The following is a 16,727-nucleotide window of genomic DNA, read 5'->3' as shown; positions in this document are numbered from 1 at the left end:
GGGTTAAGCTGTCTGGGATCTCTTGTCTTAAATTCAGGAAAATAATTATTTTTGCTCATATTTTATTAACAAAATAGAAGTCTTATTAACAAAGTACAAAATTTTTTTTACAGTGAGATCAAACTATGTTTCTAGCATCAAGTCCTATTAAGTAGTAGATGAAGAAAACTATCATACTACAGCAAGAGGGTTCTTCTTGTCCAAGCACTTCCTCTTTTTTGGAGGCCATTCCCATTTCTGTTCCTCCTGGTTCGGTGAAGCCTGTTGTCATCATTGTCATGGATCCTGTTCTGCATGGTCCAGATCTCCTCTTGAGAACTGAGGACTTAATCTCTGCTGAAGAGAGCCACCTTATCCAAGGCTACACCTTCTTCCCAGGGCAGCCAGTACCCAGTGACTGGTTGAGGAAGTGGCCCACATCTGGAGTCACAGATGAGCTAATGTCAAAGACCTGGCTTCCCAGTGGCTTCTAGGGGATGGGTTAATCAAGGTAACTAAGGGAGATCAGGGTCGTGGTCTCTCCTGATTGGTCAGCACTAGGGTAGGAGGTAGTTGATCTGGGTCCAATGTCAGCCATGGCATCGCTTCATCTGGTTTCACCACTTTTCTGGGTCTGGGGCAGAAACACAACTGAGATCTAGATGTTATCTTTAGTTTGATTGAAACTCTGTCTCTGTGGTCAGTAGACCCGAGGCTTTGTTCCTAAGATTATTGGATGCCAACCTAGGCCTCTTTGTCTCGGGGGCTTAATGATTAAGGGAGTGGATGTGCGAGGAAGAAGGAAGCCGGTGAGTTGAATGAGGCCAGTTTGAATCAAAAGGAAAGAAAGAAGAAAAGGTAATATTAAAGAAATAAAGATTCTGCATGGTTACACCAATATTGAAGTACACTTTTGGGATACAGGTTTTAATACCCAGGAGAAGGTGTTGACATGCTGCTAGAACAGCTCTTAGAAGTGTGGAAAGAGAAACATCCCTTTTAAGCAAAGTAGAAATGTTAGAACTGCCTTGGCAGACAGTGGAAGAAGGGAGTCAAAAGGTTCAAGGAAGTGAGCATGCTAGAATGAACAGATGGTGTAAACCTTGAAAACCCACCAGATGACTGTTCTTCAGGAAGGCCAAAGCAATGAGTATACTGGTGAGAGGGACAGCATTTCTGAGCTATCAGTGGTAGCTCTCCTGTGAAGGGTGGATTGATGGTAGAGATGTTACAGAACTGGATTCTCTAATAGCAATGGAATGATAAGGTCCCAAAATAATAGAGGCCAGATGGTAGTCCTCAGCCATTAGAAGCCAGTGGGGCAATTACCATAATAAACAGCAAAACTAGAATGAAATCCAGGAGAGCTTACTGGATTGGGCGTCTCTAGAGGTAAGATAATGGGTAAGAGTTCCGCATCAAATTCCAATGTGTGTTGAAGAGGGTGGGGGGTTCCCCACACCCACCAGCAAGTCTCCAAACACCAACTGGATGTTCCAATTTAACTCAATTCTGAACTATCTACCTAGAGATAGCATCAGATTCCACAGGTTAAGGGCTCAGCCCCATTAAGCTGCTCTCCACTTCAGATGCCAATCACAATGGTAATTTTTCCAGTCTCCACATTATAATTAGAGTGGACATACCTGGTAGTTAGCACAACTTCCACATTGCTTTCTTGACCTGTGTGATAGGAGCTATTGTAATGAGGAAGACCAAGTGAAAACTGGGTAAAGCTAGCCGACTACCCATCCACCATAAATAAACAGCTCATCCGAGGGGGGATGTCAGAGATTAGCAGTACCTTTAAAAACCTAAAAAATGCAAGGATGCTGGTCCCCAATATGTCTCCATGTAATTCACTAGTCCAGGTCTGGCAAAAACCAGGCGACTCCTGGAGGATGATAGTGGACTATCACAAATTTAAACATCTAGTAGTTCTAATTGCAGCAGCTTCAGGTAGGTGATAGGCCAGCACTGTCAAAAGGAAGATCTCTCTCATCATTGATGTTTCTATCTCTCTCTCCCTCTCCCTTCCTCTCTGAAACCAATAAAAAACATATTTATGAGAGGGAAATAGAAACATCAATGATGAGAGAGAATGCCTCCCACAGGCCCCCTACTGGGGATCAATGCTCAACCACTGAGTCACAGCAGCCTGGCAACATTGTACATCTTGATAGAGGCATGGGTTAAACGAATTTATGCATTTGTCAAAACTGATCAAACTGAACACTTAAGATTTGTACATTTGTAAGCTGTAAATTTTATCTTTACTTATGTAAATTATACCTCAATGAAAAGGGGAACAGTGAGATAAAGCATTAAGTAAAGAACATTTATCATGGTTACAGCAGCACTAGCTGAAGCTGGTAAGCAGGATGTATACTATCTGGTCTGGAAGGTTAAGAGAAAAAAGTGTTTTTCTACTTGTTCACATGCTTTAAATTCAATTTTCATTTTTTTAAGGGAGCATATTTGTATTTGACTATTTTTTCTTAACTTTGGCTGTCAACTCTGGTAGGGAAGACAGCAAATAGCTGCTCCTTGACACTGACACAATGATTAATCTGACATTTTAGTCTTCATGAATTTGGATGGATGGCCAATTTTCTCCTATTTCCCGATAGATAGAGGCTCAAATTATATTCTCACCTAATACTTTTTAACCTGAACCTGGTACTTTTGTGTGTGAAAGTAAACACTTGTTAGTCACATTTTCCACAACCTCTTATTTTGCAAAGGGCAAATGTAGAGATGCCACAGTCCTTGGCTGGCAGGACGATGTACTTCTCACAATCTAGTTTTAACTTCTGGCTTAAATAGGTAAGTAGATGGAGAACTCACTCAGCAGTTCTGTGGCTCCTTGCATCTATTACATTAGCACAGTTATTGGGTTTTGATCAGTAGAATAAATACTTAGTACAAATTGGCCTGTGGCATAATCTTCTTTGCCAGCTCTTATTTATACTTGGCTTCCCCAGTATGTCTTTGCTGCTGCTGCTTTTATTTGTTCTCATTGATGTGTTGAAATTTAAGCCCCCAGACTTAGAGTGGGTAGAAACTAGAATAGCTGTCAAGGTAATAGGCAAATCTTCTAAGTAAAAATAAATCATCTTCCTTTTTCATTGATAATGTCTTATTTCATGAAGATTTGCATTGTTTTTACTCTTTTTTTCTCACAGTGTAAATGACATTACCAGTATAATTATAGTTATGAGTAATATGCTAATACCTAATACAACTTTTAAATAGTTTTTAGAAATCACTGCACCCCATCCAGATTCAATCTGGCTTATTAAATGTGCTTTGACCATAGTCTTATTCAGTGATTTTCAACTGGTGTGCCCCAAGATTTTTTAAAACATGCAATACCTGACTAGTCAGGGGGCACTGACCTCTTTCCCCTTAGATTGTAAAATAAAAAAATGGCACAACGTACTAGCCATCTGGTGTGAATGCCCTGTCTTGAATCATAAATATATCTATATATATAAAACCCTAAGCAACCCGTCGACCATTCAACCGGTCGACCATTTGACTGGTCACTATAACGTGCACTGACCACCAGGGGGCAGATGCTCAATGCAGGAGCTGCCCCTGGTGGTCAGTGCGCTCCCACAGCGGAGTGCCGCTCAGCTGACCGATGGGTGCCAGTCACAGGGCTCACAGCTGGTGAGTGGCGAGTGGTGGAGCGAGCCTTTCCCGCCTCTGTGGTAGCGCTACCCAGTGTCGGCAGTGGCAGGTGCAGTGGGGCTGGGATGAGCGGGAGTGGTGCAGCGCTGTTGTCCCGGCAGCCTGCCGCTTCACACACTACTACATCCCTCAGGGGATGTCGGATTGCTGGTTTTGGCCCGGCAGTCCGACATCCCCTGAGTGGTCCCAGATTGTGAGAGGGCGCAGGCCAGGCTGAGGGACCCCACCGGTGCATGAATGTGTGCACCAGGCTTCTAGTAGTTCATATAATAGAATTGCATCTTATCGGTCATGTCACATGATGAAGTTACATCTAATTGATTAATTAATTCTTGGTAACAGAAATCCTCATATATGATTTTTTAAAAAGTCCTTTGGAGCAAAAAGGATAAGTGATTACTATTATTAATTTTTATGTGAATCACTAAAACTTATACCTATTTTTGTCAGATTGGCAAAAAATACATTTTTTGGTGTGCCGCGGAATTTTAGTTTATGTGTGCCACAAAGTGAAAAAGGTTGAAAACCGCTGGTCTTATTTACTAATGTCAAGTGGGCAGTCTCATAGAGTTAGAAAAAAACTGTACTGGGAGTCAGGACATCATCTTAATCCTAATAAAACAAAAAAGTTAGACTAGTTGATCTCCAATTACGTCTATAGCTCTAATTAAAAAACAAAATAAAATATTTATTGTGGGTTTACTGAATTTTAGGTGTTACGGTTGGTCTAAGAGGTGTCAGTAGCTTGTAGCTCCTTCCCTAAGTCTGGTAGGGAAGACAGCCTCTATTCAAAGGGCATATACAAATGCTCTGTTGGAATGAGGACGGAAGATAACAGTTCTTCTCATGGTTGTGAAGAGATACTCAGGCAACATCAGAATGTGTTGCTTTAAAATTCTGACCCAGCAATCCTCCTGAATCTGGAGGTAAGTAAGAGAGTGATATCTATGGACCTCCTCGTACTCAGCTGTTCTCTAATTGCTCCTCACTCGGTGTTACTTAACTGACCTTGTTATTCAGCAGGCTTCAGTTACACTGTCTTTCCATTCCTGGAAAGAGCCAGGCCTTTTCCTAGTTCAGGACCTTTACATGAGCAGTTCAGGAAGAACTGGACTTCTTCCTTCAGTTCTTCTAATAGGTGACTCATCCTTTCAGATTTGTTTAAATGTCACTTTCCTACCACCTACCTAAAAACAACTCTTTTCAACCCATCACGTCCCCAGGTCTATTTCTTTTTAGTGCTTTCCCCCAACTGAATATATTTATTTAATTACTTGTCTCTTGACCATTTCCTACACTAAAATTTCAGTTCCTTGGGGGCAAGAACATCATCATCATCGCTAAATGGCTCTATCTGCACAGCCTACAACACTCAACATTTAATGTGCACTCAATAAATGTATGTTTAATGAATGAATGTCAGGATCCCTGAATGCAAACATCTGGCTCCAGCAAATACTCTCAGTTACTTGACAGAGACTGCTATAACAAACACAATCTAAGAAGGGGAAAACACGAAACATTCTCCTTTGATTTATCCTTGTTTCCTTTACAGTCTTAGATAAAAAGGCTCTGTACTTGTTTCATTTCACATTTCATCTATTTATTATATACTAGAGGCCTGGTGCACAAAATTTGTGCACAGGTAGGGTCCCTAGGCCTGGCTGGCAATCAGGGCTGATCTGTCGGGTGATCTGGGAGCCTCCACTGGCACCCACCTTGACCAGCCTGGCGCCGCCTGCTTGCTCGCCCCGCCCCCTGCTGCCACCACTGGTCACATCCCTCTGCGGGGCAACCGACGGGGCGATGGTGGGGGGGGGGGGGCGCTGGCACCCACATTGGCTGGGGGCAGCTCCTGCATTGAAGCATCTGCCCCCTGGTGGTCGGTGTGCATCATAGCGACCAGTTGTTCCACTGATCATTCCACCGTTTGGTTGATTTGCATATTAGGCTTTTATTATATAGGATATAACACTTTTTTAAAACTAGTAATCAACCTAATGGGTGTGAGGTGATATCTTGTGGGTTTTATTTGCATTGCTCTGATGATTAGTGATGTTGAAAATCTTTTCAGGTGTTCGTTGGACATTTGTGTATCATCTTTGGAGAAATGCCTATTCAAGTTCTTTGTTTCGTCAGATTATTTGATTTTTTGTTATTGAATTGCAGGAGTTCTTTATATATTCTGGAAACCTCATCAGATATATGATTTACAAATATTTTCTCCCATTCCGTAGGTTACCTTTTCACTCTGTTTATCCTTTGATGCACACATTATTTGATGTAGTTCCATTTGTCTATCTTTGGTTTTGTTGCCTGTGTTTTTAGTTTCATATTCAAGAGATCACTGCCAAGTCCAATGTGGTGAAGATTTTCCTCATGTTTTCTTCTAGGTGGTTTATAGTTTTAGGGCTTATGTTTAGGTCTTTACTCTATTTTGGATTACTTTTGTATATGGTGTAAGAGAAGGGTCCAAATTCATTCTTTTACATGTGGATATCTAGTTTTCCCAGCACTATTTGTTTTTAAATATGTTTTTATTGATTTTAGAAAGGGAGAGATAGAAACATCGATGAAAGATATTGATGGGCTGCCTCCTTCCCACCCCCCTCCCCCCTACTGGGGACTGAGCCTGCAACCCAGGCATTTGCCCTCACTGGTGACTGAACTGATGAATTCTTGGTTCATGGGTCCACACTGAACCACTGAGCCATACCCGCCCAGCCCAACACTATTTGTTGAAGAGACTGTCCTTTCTCATTGAGTCACCATGGCACCTTTATCGAAGATCACTTGGTCATATTTGTGAGGGCTTTTTATTTAATAGACTTTATTTTTTACAGCAGTTTTAAGTTCACAGCAAAATTAAGCAGAAAGTGCAGTTCCCATATACCCCCTGCTCCCTCCCCATGCTAATTTGCTTTTTAAAAGCTTCCTCATGTGAACTTACATTGCTGATTTTAAATCTTCTTTACAACTATGCTCATTTCAAGCTATGGATCTCCCTCTAATACTACTTCAGCTGCGTCCCATAAATCATTATGTTGTATTTTCACTTAGTTGAAACTATTTTTAAAGTTCCACTTATGTCTTCTTGACACAGGGTTTTAGAATTGTGTTGCTGAGTTTCCAAGTATTTGTGGATTTCCTAGCTATCTTTTTGTTATTTCTAGTATAATTCTATTGTGGTTAGCAGCCATACTCTAATTTCAAGCTTCTTAAACTTGAGACTTGCTTTATGGCCCTACTTCACAAACTTGGATTTTGTTTTGTTATGATGGATTACTGTTGTACATGCAGACTTTTCCTGCTTGGGTAATGTATAGAGCGCACGGTGGTGGTTAAAAGCGAAGTTTTGAAATCCTAAAACAGTATCTCAGCGTCTGGAGGTCCTCCAGGCTTACCCTGCAGTGATTAGGCTGAGGCTAAAGCCAGAGTACTCTTTAGCATCATCGGACTTTAAAATACACATATATTTCCAGTGGTTTCCAGAGAGGAAGGAAGTGGGGAAGACAGAAACATTAATGATGAGGATCATGGATTGGCTGACTTCCTGCAAGCCCCACACCAGGGGGACCAGGATCGAACCTGAGACCCTTCAGTCCGCCGGCCTGCGCTCTACCCACTGAGCCAAACCAGCTGGGGCGGCGTCACCGGGCTTCTCAGGAAGCCTTTCCCACTCACGGAAGGGCAAGGCGCTGCCACCGACGAGAGCCCTTTACAGTTCCCGGTCCGTGTACTTCAGGAAGCAACGTAGATGATACGCTGACATTTTTTCCCTTTGGTCCTCTCTTCAGCGGCAACAAAGTTAACAAGTTCGCGAAACCAAGAAGTTTTCGGAGGGAGAGAGAGCTGGGTAGAGTTCGAGAAAGTTGGAAGAATGCCTCAACTCCGGATTAGAGAGCACGTCTCTGGCGAGGCCTGAGGAGGCAGGACCTGGAGTAACAGCTTCCCTTCCCCTCGGGGGCCGGTAACCCACCGGCGGACGGCGCCTCCCGAACAAACCCTCCCTCCTTTCCCAGCTACTCAAACGGGGAAGAGGAACCGCTGGGGGCAAAGAAGCCGGTCAGCAACCGACCGTCACGTGACGGAGAGGAGCGCGAGGGGGACCTGGGGAGCCTCCGGCCGCCCAGGCCCCGCCCAGTTTACGACAACTCAGGGCCCCGCCCCCTCCGCCGTAGGGTGGAGCGCGAAGCCCCGCCCCCAAGCGGCCTTTCTCGCACCACACTCGCCGGCCAGTAGGGCGGGGCGAGAGGCCAGTAGGAAGTCGGTGCGGAGGGAGGGGAGGAAGGAAGGGGTCACGTGCAGTCGGCGGCCCGGGGTCACGTGACGGAGTGCGGGTCTGGGAGTTCTCCTGAGGGGAGAGGAGTGGAGCGCGGGGGACGCGGCGGCGCGGTGCTGACCATGGTGAGTGCGCGGCGCCCCGCGCGCTGGCCGCCAGCCCCAGCTCGGGAGTGCGCGGTGGGACGGCCAACCGCGGGCCCGGTGTCGCGGGAGGAGCCGCGGGGAACGGCAGGCTAGCGGGGCGGGAAGCCGGGTTAGGCCCCGTCGGGCCACGGCGGGGTCTGGGAAGGGCGGGCGACGCGGACTCTTCCCACCCTCGGCGTGGCCCTAGCACCCGCGGGCGGCGGCGCGCTCTCCCGGCCATGTCTGAGCCTCAGCCCTCGTTCCTCGGTCGGCGGTGGGGGCCCTGGCTGGGTCCTCGGACCCCGCCTCTGCGGGGACTCGCCGCCGCCTCCCCTTCCAAGGTAGCCAGTCCCTCCGCTCTTCCCTGGCCGCTTCGGCTTCTTTCACGTGGGGTGGCGCTGGAGTCCCCTGGTTCTGGACTCGGGGGAAGGGGACGTGGCCAGTCTTTGCCCGAGTGTCACTAGCTGGAGGACTCTAACTCCGTGGGTGTTTTTTTTCAAACCTGGGTATGGTGACAATCTGAGATTTCTTGACCCTAGTTCTGGTGGACGTTGACACTTGTAGAATGAGAGAGGAAAAAGAACAGGGCGTTGGAATGGGGGGCGTCTCTAACGCCGGGGACGTTAAAGCCCGCTGGTGTAAGCACTGGCTTTCATTTCCTTCCCCAAGCCTTTTCTAGAAGAGTAACGCGATTTCTAATTTCTAAATGTAATGGGATGTTGAAACGGCCTGGGAGCAGAGGGAGGAAAAGCAGAGTACTCCAAGCACAGTGGGAAGCATTAGCGTGGGCACGATGGCGTGTCACTGTGTGTGTGTGTGTTGGCAGCCTCTGGATTTGATCTCCTCGGGCTCGTTTACTGGTGGTATTAGTTTATTCGTTTCATTTGGCAAGCGTGTTGTTGAGCGCCTACTGTGTGTGCTCCTAGTGCTCCCTGCTTTCCCCAAGCTCAGCGGTTCAGGAAGCGGCATGACACTTTGGCAAAAGATCAACCTAGGTTTATTTTTGAAAGTTACTTTGAATAAAGACAAGTCAGGATGGACATGCTCATTTTTAAACTTGGGACCTTTCCCCCTTTCATTCAACCACTAATTAGGTGTGCTCAGGAGCCGTGAGCGAGACTGAGACAGCCCTTGCCCTCTTGTAGCTTCCAGTCTAGAGGGAAATACACGTTTGTGTAATTATTTGTTCAACGTGGGAATTACCGTTGTGATACATACTAGGAAGGAAGCGTTGGGGACCTTGCCTAGTCAGGTGTTAGGGAAGTCTTCTTTCATTGAACCTAATTTGCAAAGAAAACTTAAAAGGCCCTCCTCCTACTTTTTGCTTACATTTAAAATGGTTACTTCTAATAAGCTTTTGAATTATGTTCGTGAGCAATTTATTTTTATTTTCAAGTTAGTCGTCAAACTTAATTCTAAGGCTTTATAACCTTGAAATGGGCACATATGTATGAAAATTTGCTGTTTCATTGCTGTGTATGGGATAAATGAATAAATTTTGAGAGCCTCCTTTCCACTCACGTTGAGTTGCATTTCTTTACATCCACTGGACCTAGTGAAATTTCTTCAGTGAGAGCTAAAAAGTTTGGTTTTTAATATAGCTACATGTAGTTTTGCTAGATGGTAATAATATTGGATTTACAAATTATATGAGCAATCTTAAATTAAACTAAAGCCAGTGATACAAGGTTTAGGCCTAAAAACAAAAAAACAATTTCTATAATGTTTTAATTGTCATATATTGCAGTTTAGTTATTTAAAGGCTATCTATGAATTTTAACTTGTATATTAAGTGTCAAGTATTGCTCCTAAAATTCTCATATTCTAAATGTTTACTTGAAGATAACTTTTCCAAAAGAATTGAGTAGTCTTTCACTTTAAAGATCTCAAAACTGCCTTCTGTAATTTCAGAAGTCTATATTAATGTATCCTAATCGTTGTTACAATTTTTATTCCCTTTTCTTCTTCAAGTCTTCACCATTCTGACAATTCTGTAGTTTGTTTCCTCTTTATATATTGGGAGAAGTATTTTTTTAATTTGATTTTGAATGAATAAAATATTTATTTTTAGATATTTTAAATCTTCACCTGAGGATATGTTTTTATTGATTTTAGAGAGACCATGTGGGAGAGAGAGAGAGAGAGAGAGAGAGAGAGAGAGAGAGAGAGAAACATCAATAGGTTGTCCTGTACTCACCCCGACCGGGGATATAACACAAAACCTTTTGGTGTACGGGAAGGTCACCCTCCAACCATCCAAGGCTGAAAGATTTTAATTTTGTGACTTTTTGTGTGAAATAACAGAAGATGCACACCTTGAAATAAAAACTTCAAAAGCAAAACTTTGGGTAGAGAATCCTTTCTTTTAACTCCTTTTAGAAAAAAAGATAATTTTTTTCTCAGGTATTTTTTTCTCTCTGTTGTCTTCTTGTTAAATGTAAGACATCCACAATTTTCTGGAGGCTTTTAGTAAGACTAATTAATTTTTATATATCCTAGTGTAAAAAAACTGGATGTTAACCCAGTGCTAAATTCTCATGGCATCAATTAAACCTTGTTGAAAGTTTTGTAGTTTTATTTTTCAACCTGTTGTTATTCTGCAAATGCAATACTGGGTTTTTTAAATATCTTCTGATCTCTCCCAATCTTAGTTTTTTGATTGTGTTGAAAATTAAGTCTACTTTTTAATTTTTAATTATGAAATACTTAATGCATACAGGAAATAAAGGATGGCATAGTTCCTACATATTTTTAATTTTTATGTATTGTGTCAAAATAATCCTTATGTTTAATTATGTTATTAGTTAATTGGGAAGTTTTATAAGACTCAAGTCTATTTTGCATTTTAATTAGTGGCAATTTTGATATTTTATTTTTGATTACTTGATCTTTTAATATTAGCCTTCAAATTCAAAGTTCAGCTTTATGTGTTAAATATATGTATGTGGAAAAAATGTTACCATTGTATTTCCTATTTATCTATAAGATAATTTTTATAGTTTTCAAATTCATTTTTTTAAATATATTTTATTGATTTTTTACAGAGAGAAAGGGAGAGAGATAGAGAGTTAGAAACATCGATGAGAGAGAAACATCGATTAGCTGCCTCCTGCACATCCCCTACTGGGGATGTGCCTGCAACCAAGATACATGCCCTTGACCGGAATCGAACCCGGGACCTTTCAGTCCGCAGGCCGACGCTCTATCCACTGAGCCAAACCGGCTTCGGCAAATTCATTTTTTCTGGAAGCAGCTCTGGGGAAATATTAAGGGGGAATGAGAAAATTAAATGTCATTGTCCTGCTTCTATGTTATAACTCAAATGAGGCCATTGTCTTCTACCCTTTCATAATTGCTACACACACACACACACACCACAACCCCCACACACCCCAGCTCAGTGCTTTTACACATTGTTCATAATTAGTAAATATCAGATGACTGATATTGAGCTGCTGTACATTCTCATATCTGTAGCGCTTTGGAGAAAATACACTATTTTGAGCAAGTTTTGAATTTAAAACTTCGGGTATTAAAAGCTAACTAGGAGCCCTAGCCGGTTTGGCTCAGTGGATAGAGTGTTGGCCTGTAGACTGAAGGGTCCCAGGTTTGATTCCTGTCAATGGCATATGCCTGGGTTGCAGGCTCGATCCCCAGCAGGGGACGTGCAGGAGGCAGCCAATCAATGCTTCTCTCTCATCATTGATGTTTCTCTCTCTCTCTGAAATCAATAAAATAAATATATATATAAAAGCTAACTAGGATCCCTGGCTGGTGTGGCTCAGTTTGGTTGGGTGTCGTCGCCTCAGTTCCCTGTCAGGGCACATGCCTGGGTTTCAGATCCCCAGTAGGGGGCCTGCAGGAAGCAGCGGATCCATGTTTATCTTTCACACCCATGTCTCTCTACCTCTCTTCCTCTCCCTTCTGTTTCTAAAAATCAGTAAAACTTTTTTTTTTTTTTTAAAGAAAGCAGATAAAAATCCCAACTCATGTTAGCTAACAATATGGCATTGGGGATACAGCGTGAAGAAAGTAGATAAAAACCCCCTCTCACATGAGCTAACAACACAGTAAGAAAAAGTACAGAATAATCAAAAGTAGGTGTTGTGAGATCTAAATTTGGAGAATCCAATTTTGATTAGGAAGTTAGGGAAAGCCTCTTTATGGACATGAGTCAAACTGAGACTGAAAAGATGAATTAGTTAGGTTAAGGATACTTGATCTAGGTCAAGAAGGAGAGTGGCAAATTTGATGAACTTGGATCGGTTGAGGCATGTGTGGCTGGAGAGATGGATAGAGCCAAATAATATGTAGGCCATGTGAGGAAATAGTGCGTGTGTGTGTGTGTGTGTGTGAAATAACATTTCAGCCCAGCCAGTGTGTCTTAGTGGTTGAGCATGGACCTATGAACCAGGAGGTCATGCCCAGATTCCGGGCTCGATCCCCCGTAGGGTGGGGCGTGCAGGAGGCAGCCAATGAATGATTCTTATTGATGTTTCTACCTCTCCCTCTCCCTCCCTATCTGAAATCAATAAAAATATATTTTAAAAAAACATTTCACTGAAGTAAACATTAGCTATATAAAAGTGCACAAATATGTGTATAGCTGGATGAATTTTCACAAAGTAGAACATACCTGTGTATAAAGCACTCAGCTAAAAACAAACAGAACACGACTAGCAGCACCCAGAAGTTCTCTTAGTGCTTTCTCCAACCAGTTCCTGACTTCTAGAACTATAATGGGTGTTACATTTTTTTGACTTAATAAATGGAATCATACAGTGTGTATTTTTGTGTCTGGCCTCTTTCACTTGACATTATATGTGTGAGATTCATGCTTGTTTGTGGCTGTATCTCATTCCATTGCTCACTGTATGACTATAGACTAAAATTTATGTATCCATTCTCTTGTTAATGTATATTTGGATTGTTAACTATTTGGGGCTATTGTGAACAGCGATGGTTGTGAACATTCTTATACTGTCTCCTGGTTCATGTATATAAGAGTTTCTGTTTGGGTAGATACCTAGGGGTGTAATTGGTGGGTCATGGGATATGTTTAGCTTTACCAGATAATGCCACCTATTTTTTTTTATTTAATATTTTTTATTATACTTATTGATTTTAGAGAGGAAGGGAGATAGAGAAACATTTATTGTTGTTCCACCTATCCATGCATTCATTCATTAATTCTTTTTTTTTTTAAATTTCTTTATTGATTAAGGTGTCACATATTTGTCCTCATCCCCCCATTCCCATCCCCCACCCCTCCCCACGGATGCCCCCACCCCCCTGTTGTCCTTAACCATTGGTTAGGCTCGTATGCATGCACACAAGTCCCTTGGTTGATCTCTCCCCCCTACCCCCACCCTCTCCTACCCTCCCTCTGAGGCCTGACAGTCAGATCGATGCCTCCTTGTTTCTGGGTCTGTTCTTGTTCATCAGTCTATGTTGTTCATCATTTCCCCTAGATGAGTGAGATCATGTGTTACTAGAAATACACTTATAAGAACCGAATGTGAGACGAGCAATAGTAGTTATGCTGACAGGCAAATGAATCAGTCTGTAGTAAGTTTCTTTCTGGACCAACAGTTCTTTTGAGACCCAATTTCAATGTCCACCAGTTCCTTATGTGTACATGTCGGCACTGACTTTTCAGCTCTGGATGGTGGACAAATGGTGGTAATGCAGGTCCAACTCCCTCTGGTTTGGTCTCGCCCAGATGCAGGGGCGCGGCTTCTCCCGGACTTAGGGGCGTGCGGCCTCACCCAGACCCGGGACCCAGCATCACCCAGGCCCCGGGGCGCGTGGCCTCACCCGGACCCAGGTGTGTGAGGCCTCACCCAGACCCAGGGGCGCGTGGCCTCACCCGGACCCAGGGGCGCGTGGCCTCTCCCAGACCCAGGGGCGCGGCCTCACCCGGACCCGGGACCCAGCCTCACCAGGATCCAGGGGCGCACGGCCTCACCCGGACCCGGGACCCAGCCTCTCCCAGATCCAGGGGCGCAGGGCCTCACCCAGACCCGGGATCCAGCTTCACCCGGACCCAGGGGCGCGATGCCACCTATTTTTTAAATAGGTGTTCTCATTTATACTATCACCAGCACACTAAAGGATTTTAAACAGAACGATGATCAGATTTATGTTTTTAAACGATCTCTCTGGATATTAGGGCAGAGTAAAAAGGGATATAGGAAACAGGATAGGAGATTGTTCTCTGTAAATTTTTTAAAATAATAGAAAACTAGCTTTTGTAAATGACAAAAATAATCCACAACTAAATCTGATTATTGGAGTTACTAATGGACTTTGTATTACTAGTATGCTTTGACAATCAAAAGCAGTTGATCTTTGTCTCTTATAGTCTGTCATATTCAGGATTTACAGAACAAGGCTTATACATTTTCTTTGGAAAAATTCACAGAAATTTAATTTTTCTCTTCCATTAGACCCAGTTTTATTCCAAGGGCTTACACAATCTAACACTTCTTGTTCAGTCTTATATAGAAGTAGATTTTACAGAAAGTAGTACACCATAATAATTCATCTGGATTTGTACAAGTAATTTGGATTTATGGGTTCTGCTATAATGAAAGAACCTTATAGAAGTATAACTAAAGATAACTTCAATGCAGATTTTAGATTTCTGGTATATGTATTTGATTATTTATAGTGGTTATGTATGTAAATGATTGAAATTATAGCATGTTTAAATTTGTGTAGTTTTTGTCTTTTTATTGTAAAAAATTTAACACGAATTTATCTTAAATTATTTAGTGTACAGTATTAACAGTATTTACATTATTGTGTTAAATTTAAATTCTTATTTCCTATGAATTCACAGATTTACAGTCTCTTTAATTGTAGGTCATAGGTAATTAAATTTGAATTATAAAACATAGCAACTGAGAAAACATGATCATTATGAGCATTTTTCTTTTATTTCAGAGTTTTCTTGGCGGCTTTTTTGGTCCCATTTGTGAGATTGATGTTGTCCTTAATGATGGGGAAACCAGGAAAATGGCGGAAATGAAAACTGAAGATGGCAAAGTAGAAAAACACTATCTTTTCTATGATGGGGAATCTGTTTCAGGAAAGGTAAATCATTTGTTTGTAGGATGCTAGAATTAGTCACCAAAGTGGTATCTGCTGTTTCTAAATATGAATGATCTTTTAGAGATGGAATTTTTTTTTTCGGAGGGTCAGCTAAAAACCTTGCTTTATTAGAACATTTACAGGAAAGATTCTTAAACTAGAAGAGTTACAGCGACAGAGTTTAAATTAAATTGTGTGCAAAATTTTGTGTTTGTGACTATCTGCTTCTGACAGTTTCTCCAATGGGGCTGCAATCCATGCAAAATTTGTTGAGTTATAGAGATTAAGGATAATTCCCTAGTATACCTTTGTAAATCTTTCTTTCTCATTCTTTGTAGCTTATCTCTGTACTACTACCATTGTATCTCTCATTTCTTGGTACCCTGTGGAGGAGTATGTTTGGAATGTGTCTCTGCATGGTCAGATACATTTATAATACCTTCTATAAGGTTTCACTTTCCTTTTCCTTATCAAGTGATGTATAAGATTCTTTTTTTTTAATGTATAGGATTCTTATACCTTAGGGAATCAAGTCATTAGTCTGTGATACTTAGGAATGGTAATACCGTAGACAAAGTCAAGCCATAAAACACTTGAAATAGTTTTTTTAGTATAAAATATGAGAGGTTTTTCTTCCATGCTTATTAAAGTAATATAGACACATATTAAACAATTTGGAAAATAAAATAACTATAATGCCATCATCTGGAAAGAATTCACTGTTAAAATTTGAGTGTGCTTCTTCCTAGTCTCTGCATTAATTAATTAATGTTTATGTATATATAGTATATTAAGCATACTTTTTCCTTTTTAATATGTTTTTATTGATTTCAGAGAGGAAAAGAGAGGGAGAGAGAGATAGAAACATCAATGATGAGAGATAATCATTGATTGGCTGCCTCCTGCATGCCCCACACTGGGGAGCGAGCCCACAAACTGGGCATATGGCCTGACCGGGAATTGATCCGTGACCTCCTGCATCATAGGTTGATGCTCAACCACTGAGCCATGCCAGCCGGGCACTATTTTCCTATTTTTGGATATTTAAGTAGTTTTTCTTTTTCTTTTTTCTCATTTTTTTCATATGGCTTACAATGTGTCACCATATCTTTGGTAATACAGACGTCTATATACATAAATTTTTCTCCAAAATTTGGTAGGATATGATTATTTCCTTTTTAAAAAAAACATTTTTTTATTGATTTTAGAGAGAGAGAAAGGGAGAGGGAGAGATAGAGAAACATCAATCTGAGGGAGAAACATTGCTTGGCTCCTGCACCCCGACTGGGGACTCAGCCATCAACCTGGGCATACGCCCTGACTGGGAATCGCCCAGTCCCGATAGGCCGGATCCCAGCAGCAAGCTAACCTACCAATCAGAGTGTCTGCCCCCTGGTGGTCAGTGCGCGTCATAGCTACTGGTTGAACAGTCGCTTAGGCTTTTATATATATATATAGATAGTGCCAAGTTTGTCTACTGTGGTTACTTACTCATAGCAAAAGGAAAATAGTAACTTTAGATTGGAGAAACTTGGAGGGTTACCTTGACC

The 16,727-nt window shown here is 42.0% G+C and overlaps 1 protein-coding gene across 2 annotated transcripts in view; it reads left to right on the top strand.

The window, feature by feature from the left end:
- The first annotated feature begins 7,971 nt into the window (after window positions 1-7,971).
- Window positions 7,972-16,727, top strand: part of VPS26A (VPS26 retromer complex component A) — a 31,016-nt gene continuing 22,260 nt past the window's right edge. The window contains exons 1-2 of one of the 2 annotated variants that reach the window (XM_079793318.1): window positions 7,972-8,082; window positions 15,031-15,180. In XM_079793318.1, the coding sequence (XP_079649444.1) occupies window positions 8,080-8,082; window positions 15,031-15,180 (153 nt within the window). In that variant the 5' untranslated portion in view covers window positions 7,972-8,079. Of the gene's footprint in view, window positions 8,083-8,202; window positions 8,424-15,030; window positions 15,181-16,727 lie in introns of those variants that run through there. The other variant, XM_079793319.1, reaches the window with a different exon arrangement.

This window comes from Cnephaeus nilssonii, assembly GCF_951640355.1.
Source record: "Cnephaeus nilssonii genome assembly, chromosome: 16".
NCBI classification, from domain to species: domain Eukaryota; kingdom Metazoa; phylum Chordata; class Mammalia; order Chiroptera; family Vespertilionidae; genus Cnephaeus; species Cnephaeus nilssonii.
The sequence above is the reverse complement of the archived record's forward strand: the minus strand, read 5'-3'. Positions and strand labels throughout refer to the sequence as shown.